The sequence below is a fragment of the Mus caroli genome, chromosome 6 (assembly GCF_900094665.2).
Source record: "Mus caroli chromosome 6, CAROLI_EIJ_v1.1, whole genome shotgun sequence".
Lineage (NCBI taxonomy): Eukaryota > Metazoa > Chordata > Mammalia > Rodentia > Muridae > Mus > Mus caroli.
Window position 1 is genome coordinate 129,985,607 of NC_034575.1, and position 8,017 is coordinate 129,993,623.

Consider the following 8,017-nt stretch of genomic DNA (forward strand, 5'->3'; position numbering starts at 1 on the left):
GTTGGGGTGCCCTGGACTGGGCGAAGTGGGAGTGCTGGGTTCTGATGATGGTGAGTGGTCTTGGTTTCTGTTAGTAAGATTATTACTTTTATCTTTCGCCATCTGGTAATCTTAGGAATTAGTTGTTATAGTTGTCTATTTAGAGATTTTTCTTCTGGTGATTCTGCTAGCCTCTACCAGCAGACCTGGGTGACAGGCTCTCTCCTCTGAGTTTCAGTGGTCTGAGCACTCTGTGCAGACAAGCTCTCCTCTTACAGGGAAGGTGCACAGATATCTGGTGTTTGGACCTCCTCCTGGCGGAAGATGAAGGCCCAAAACAGGACCTTTCCCAGAAGCTGTGTTGCTTTGGCGGGTCACCGAAGCTGTCATCTTGTGTGGTGCACACTCTCACCTGTGCAGACTATGTTCTGTGGAGTCCTGGAACCAAGATGGCTACTGCCAATCTAGAGGCAAAAGCCTCTCGGGCAGGGTGGACACCTGTCCTCTGGCCAGGAAGGTTGCCAGATGTCTGGGGCCTGAAAAGGGTGCTGCCTCAGTAGCTCTGTGGCTCCTGCCTGTCCCAGAAGCTGCCAGCTTCTGTGCTGCACACTCTCACCTGTGCAGACTAAGTTCCTAAGTTCTGCGGAGTCCCGGAACCAAGATGGCTTCAGCTGATCCTGAGGCAAAGTCACTCACAGGCTGGGCGGCGACCTGTCCTCTGGCTGGGAGGGCGGCCGGATCACCTGAAGTCTTAAGATCCCATGGCTGGTGTTGTGAGTAGCTGGCGGGTGTCAGCTGACTCTGCACCCTAGCTACCCCTGTGCTGGTCGAACGGGAAGGGCGCTTTGTTATTTTTAATTAATTTATTTTTTATACTCCATGTTTTATTCTTTCCCCCCACCCAATTCATGCTCCAAATATTCCACAACCCATACCTCCTCCCCATTCCCCTGTCTCCACATGGATGTCCCCATTCCCCACCCCACCTGACTTCTAAACTCCCTGGGGCCTCCAGTCTCTTGAGGGTTATGTGCAATATCTCTAAATGAACACAGACCTGGCAATCCTCTACTGTATGTGTGTTGGGGGCCTCATATCAGCTGGTGTATGCTGTTGTTTGGTGGTCCACTGACAAATCTCTTGGGTCCAGATTAATTGAGGCTGTTAGCCCTCCTACAGGGTCACCCTTCTCCTCGGCTTCTTTAAGCTTTCCCTAATTCAACAACAGGGGTCAGCTGCTTCTCTCCATTGGTTGCATACAAATATCTGCCTCTGACTCTTTCAGCTGCTTGTTGCGTCTTTTGGAGGGCAGTCATGATAGGTACCTTTATGTGAGTTCTCCATAGCCTCATTAAAAGTGTCAGGTCTTGGGACCTCCCCTTGAGCTGGATCCCACTTTGGGCCTGTCACTGGACCTTCTTTTCCTCAGGCTGCTCTCCATTTCAATCCTTGTATTTCCTTCAACAGGAAAAAATATGGGTCAGAGTTATGACTGTGGGATGGCAACCCCATCCTCACTTGATGTCCTGTCTTCCTGCTGGAGTTGGGCTCTATAACTTCCCTCTTCCTGCTGTCTTGGCTCCCAGAGCTCTGATGCATTTTGGAGGGTCCCCCATACCTCCTCATTCCTGAGGTTGAACCTGATCTGGTATTGAGTGAGGGAACAGAACTGAAGCCCTGATGGTCAGCAAAAAGAATGGAAATAGTGCTTTTATTTGTTTGTTTGTTTGTTTGTTTGTTTGTTTTAGCACGAATAGAGTTACACTGGAAAGGTTTACAATTTACTTCCATTTGGTCTTCCACGTCAAGTTTTCTTTATCATCACTCCCTTACACAATCACATTTATATTCACTACCACGAAAATTAGTAACCAGAAACAGCAAAGTCCCATAGAGTATCTATCATAAGAAGAAGATTCTCAAAAAAAAAAAAAAAAAAAAAATTAAGTGAAGAAATTTAAGGTTGCAAAAACTCTCAATTTAAGCAAAAAAAAAAAAAAAGAAAAAGAAAAAGAAAAGAAAAGAAACAAAAAACAAACAAACAAAAAAATAAAAAAACACCAACAAAAAAAAAAAACATTAAGTGTGGTGGCAAGCCAGGTGCTTATGTGGTTGTTTACCCCCTACCCCCATTCAACATGACCAATGAACCCTACTTCTCCATTATATATCTACACTAAATACCTTTAGTGTCAATTCACTAATATGACACAGAGCAAACAAATTCTAGAGATTGCAAAAGCAATTATAATTTGATTGCCTGAGAACTTTCTTCTCATGATGCAATTGAAGTTCATTGGTGTTATAAAGACACTGGCAGAATTTCCTATGGAACACTGTCTCACCTTTATAACGAGTATTTTCCTTTCTAGTATCTTCATTTTATCTGGCAATAAAATTAGAAAAGAAAGAAAAACAAACACTGGCCATAAAGTCTCCTGTCATTACTTTATTATTCTGAAAATAGTGTGTGTATCCTTCATTGAAGGATGTATAGTGGATTCCTCTTTCCTTCCAATCCCATACAAAGCTGATGGTTTTGCAGTGTGATAATGCATGAATTCAATCATGTGTTTATAAAACAGCAACATTACAAATATCTGATGTATATTTATGTATGCCATAGCCTAGTAAACTCTTCAGATCTGTTTCTGGATTGAAATTACATTCTTGTTTTCTAGCACGCAAATAAAGAAATATCCTATTTCGATGTTTGCAACTTCATTTCTTATTTAATCTTTCCAGAATTTTGTTTTGTTAGTAAAATTTTAGAACTCAATAGATAAGTTATACACAGAGTGTATAAAAAGATTAATGAACCTTTATTATATCCTTAGCCATCACCACTGAACACTCATTGAGTTCCACATAATAACTTATCTATAAAGAAACTAAAATACTCTTATTAAACAAATTTCTAGGAAAGAACGAGGAAATAAATATTACTTACAATATAACCTTGAAAAGTAATACCTATGTGTAACATTTTCATAAGTTAATAAATGTGTGCCTACCTATGTGTGTATGTGTATGTGTGTACACATGTACACACACACAATTGTACCAAATATATTAAAATTTTATTGCCTCATAATCTTCAGAAACTAAGGTATGTTTCAAGGATGTCATCTATAATTAAAAATATTTTTCTTACTTCAGCTTTTCAAGCACTTTTAATATTTCTGAGTATTTCTTTGATAGCTTTGTTAATGGTATACTCAAGTTCACCTAAATTATACATATTAGTTATTTAATTAAAGTAGTCACAAACTGTAGGAGGTTTATACAAGCTTTATTGCAATCAGGTAAAATGATCTGGATGAGAAAAAAAGAAAACTTGGTTCAGTCCAATTTAGGTAACTAGTTCTGGACCAAGACTTCATGGAGTCTGACAACAGCTCATTTATTTTTGCCATATTTAAACATAGCACCATTTTATAAAATAGTTTTCAGATAATTCAGCCCTGCGAGTACAACAAAGCATAAGACCTGTTTATGTTAAATCTCTTAAAGAACTATATATCAGTTCATCTGTAAAACTGTTTCATTTTGACTTAGAAACAATGTTCAAAATAAGGATCTAGGAAGAATGATTAAGGTAACATGAAACCTTGTGGAAGTCAGGATTTGCCTGGTTGGAAGTTAACATAGCAATCACTTAGTTAATTGCAATTTCCAATGGGATCTTTCATAAGAATAGTTCATGGCCTAGAAGTAATACTCAAGGATTTAGGAAAAAGGGATCTGGGATAAGGAAAACATAAATTCTGGAAGACTTGAACTGAACCTGGCTCATCAGATTTCTGTATTGAGTATCTTAATATAACAGTACACAATTGTATATGCTAAAAGTATAATGAATTTTGTAATTTCTTATTCTAAATATTAGTATATAATTTTTATTTATGCAGAAAAGTCATAATACAAATATATTAGAAGACTACACTTATCAGATAATATTTAATAAAAATATTTTATTACATTTTTGTGTCACAATTATATACAATGAAAATTTCAACTGAATTTTTCCCTATAACTGACTAATATTAGATGTTACAGACTCAGAATATATGATGATTTTCAATATTATTGAATGTACTCTGGTTGATTTGTTTTAGTTTTGAGATTGTATTTTAATTGCAAAATTTCTACATTCTTTTTCATCCATCCAAGACCTTGCATATACTCTTCTACAATCTCTTCAAAATTATGGCCTCTTTTTTCATTGGCTTTTATTGAATGCATGTATATATTTGTGTGTGTGTGTGTGTGCAAATAATATACATATATAAATATATATGTATATCCATATATTATACATATTCATGTATAAACCCATATAATGTGTATACACACACACACATGGCCATATAATAATACTTGTTTGTGTATACTCAGAAATGACCACTGGGCACTGGAATTCCAATTGGTGTACTTTTCCCTGACAAAGACTTTCTGTCCTGCTCCTCACTTTAATCAGGCTTGTAGTTCTTTCTATATATTTGATGCTTTGTATGCTTTCCTACTCCATTTTGACATGTTTATTGGGGTCCCCCTTGTTCAGCTGACATTTGGGTGGTCATACAGGTGAGTCTTTAAAGATATAGCTTCTGGTGTTACTAAAAGACCTAACCTTTAATCCCAGCACTCAGGAGGCAGAGGCAGGCAGATTTCTGAGTTTGAGGACAGCCTGGTCTACAAAGTGAGTTCCAGGACAGCCAGGGCTATATAGAGAAATCCTGTCTCTAGAAGAAAAATACAAACAAAACAAAACAAACAAAAAAAAAACCCAAAGAAACAAAAAACCCTAACTTAAAAGCAAAGTGCTTGATCATTTACAGTCTTTCTGTTCTGCTCCTATAGTCTTCTCTGAGTCGTAGGTGCTGGAGTACTTTATAGACGTACTCATTTGGAATGGATTTCAAAACTTTGCATTTTGTTTGGTTGTGGTTTTCTGTAGTCATCCTCATCTGTCTTGAGGATTTGTTTTCCTGATGATAGATGAATGTTATATATATTTGTGAGTATATTGACAAATGTTCATATACTTTTTGTCAGGGATTATGCTGATTTAGTAAATTGATTGTAGATTCTCCTCCAATAACCATGATTCCACTCAGTTAGCAAGTGAGTGGTTAGCTAAGTTTACTGTACTATGCATGGTATTCTTCTTGTTGAAAGACTCTTCGGTCCAATTGCAGAAAAATTGGTTATGAACAGGATATGGGTGGCACTATTGGACACAAAGGGCTACTATGCAGTGGTGGTTGTTGGACATTGATGTGGTTCACTGGTGTCATATTGGGATAGAACTATCTGTTGCCTTTGTCTTTTGGAACCTTGCAGATTGTCTTATGATACTATGAAAACTAGTCTTCAGGGAGAAAACTGACAGGTCGGTTCCAACCCTGAAGTTCCTATTCCTATAATACATGGTATCATCAGAAATGGGGATTTAAATTTCACCACTAGTAATTAAGCAATATCAACAGCAATAGGATGAATGTTTCAGGAGTCTCTTGAACATCCGTGAATCAAATGCACTATAGATTTTCTTAGCATAGAATAACTCCATTCTTATTATTATGTTACCTATCTAACCCCTCCTACTCCTGTATGTACCTCTTTATTTCCCAAAAATCTCCCCTTCTCCCATTTCCTCTGAGATCACATATATAATGTTAGTCTCTTATTCTCCTCCTATCCTTCTCTATATTACTCCTACCATCGTTGAAGCCCCACATTTTTTTTTCCCCTATAAGATCTCAAAATGTTTCCCAATGACCTCTGAAGTTTTTTATGGACCCATGGTGGCCATATCTTTGGATCGGCACCTCAGACAAGGCAGCACTGAAAGACTGGCTTGTCTCAGCTTACTATTTCCCAGAATCAGCACAAATGAGTGGCTTATAGGAAAACCTATTCCAGAAATGTGGTCAAATAAAAGTATTAATTTTCCTCCTATCAACCTAAGGCTCAACATTCCTATGACAATAAAAAGTAAGTATATTGCATACAGCAGCAGGAAGGAGAACCCTGTTTGCAAGGCTTTAATGTGGGCCATGGTGCTGGCATCTCTAGGTGGTTTGGCATTGACCTGCATCTTTTTGTGATGCTTCCACAGTGAGAAGATGAGCATGAGAAAGGCTACCAGGGACACTGTGAAGGGTATGAGCATGAACAGGGAGTTGATGGGTAAGAAAACATGGGATGAGATGGTGATTAAGAAAACTTTGGATGAATTGATGAATAAGAAAATTGTGGGAAACTGGGTTGAATTCCCTAAATTATAAGATGTATTTCCTTCATAAACATCAATCGAGAACTGATCATACATGTTTAGAGATAACAGGTTTAAAATCAAGAAAATCATTGATACCTGTATTATCATTAAAACCACTTTTTTAACTCTCCACTTTAGGTAAAGAAACAAAGAGTTAGAAAAATTGGCTATCTTCAGAAAATAAAAGACACCGAGGCATGTGGCAAGCCAAACACTGAAATGGTTATTCACTATCCAAATAATACCAATTGATGTTACTATTTCTGATCTTGTAAGCAAATGTGGGCACAGCATGAGTAACAATATACAAATGATCATAAACCACACATAAAGAAATCTGGTAAGGGCCAAAGCAGTGAGAATCTGATCAGCTGAAGAAATCCTTCTTCTCTTGGTCCAGTCCATGATATTCACTAGTGCTATGAATCCATTTCCTAAAATTCCTATTACTAATTCCACAAATAATATTACTGTAAAAGTAAAAATATCATTGGTGCTTATTGTCTGTGAGAACATGCTTCAATTTTTAATGTTTCTGCTACATTTAAGCACTACATAATAGTTGTTAAAAATTCAAGATAATCGTGCTTTAAAATCCCATTTATACATTACTGACTAACAAACATATAAATTAGTTTTAACAAATATAAACAATCCCAGGAATTGTTTCATAAATTCTTTATGACTACTTGGCCTTTTTTCCCAAAGAGATCAACTCTGCTTCATCCAGACACTGTGTCTAATATCCAGTTTTCTGAAGTTGAATAAGATGTTGAATTCTTATGCACTAACCTATAAAAAAAGATATATTTATATACAATATGTTTACCTTTTGCCTATCTGCAAATTTTAGTCACACAACATTGTTTCTGAGCAATATGAAAACACAAGGAATATGGTACTTCCTTTGGTAATGATTTATATGTACATTAGTTAAGCAAATTAATGAAACTGCTTATTATAAACACACAGATATATCAGTCTTTGTATACATTGATCAAAAATCTCCCTACATAGTATTTGAATATCTAAAAAACTTTTTGAAGATCACTGCTGCTATGTTCATGTCACAAAAATTAAACTAGTCATTTTAATTTATAAAATTCCATATGGGCAATCATTTATATATGCACAAGACACACATGCAGAAACATCCCTTTTATGGGAAATTGTCCCTCTTATATTTTCATTCCAATAAAATTTCCCACTAATTTTCATATATCTAGATCATGCTTAGTAACATGACAATTTCCTGTATTTTGTTTTATTTATTACAAAATGAATAACTAAATTTAGAAACTTACTGCTGTCTTGCAAGTGTTCTACCTGACAAGTCATATAACTAGCAATCTTTTTTACTTCACGTTGTGAGAAAGTCTCACTGAAATGCTTAGTCTTGCCTTAAAGTCACTCTATAGTCCATACAACCCTTGAACTTGTGAGTCTCCCATCTTATCCTTATAGTTAGGTAGGACTACAAACCTGTTTTTCCAAGGCACAGCTTCCCTCACAGTCTTTGACATTGTTATAATCAGAATTCCAATTTAGCACTGCACAGTATTAAGTGTTTTCAAAATATTGCTTCACGTAAAGGAATGAAGTATTTTGCATAGGCCTTAGAGCTGTATTTAAGAGAAATGAGTTCTGCACAGGAAGAATCTTCCTCAGTCTTACCTCTTCCTGTCCATATGCTGATGCCTTTATTAGCAGCACAAACCTGTAGCTTTCTATCTATCTTTCCTTCCCTACTACTAA

The 8,017-nt window shown here is 36.6% G+C and overlaps 1 protein-coding gene across 1 annotated transcript; it reads right to left on the reverse strand.

The window, feature by feature from the left end:
• Positions 1–5,776: 5,776 nt before the first annotated feature.
• LOC110297136 (taste receptor type 2 member 110) lies at positions 5,777–6,778 on the reverse strand. The gene has a single exon (XM_021165915.1). It carries the CDS (start codon positions 6,776–6,778, stop codon positions 5,777–5,779), a length of 1,002 nt encoding a protein of 333 aa, XP_021021574.1.
• Between the last annotated feature and the right edge of the window lie 1,239 nt (positions 6,779–8,017).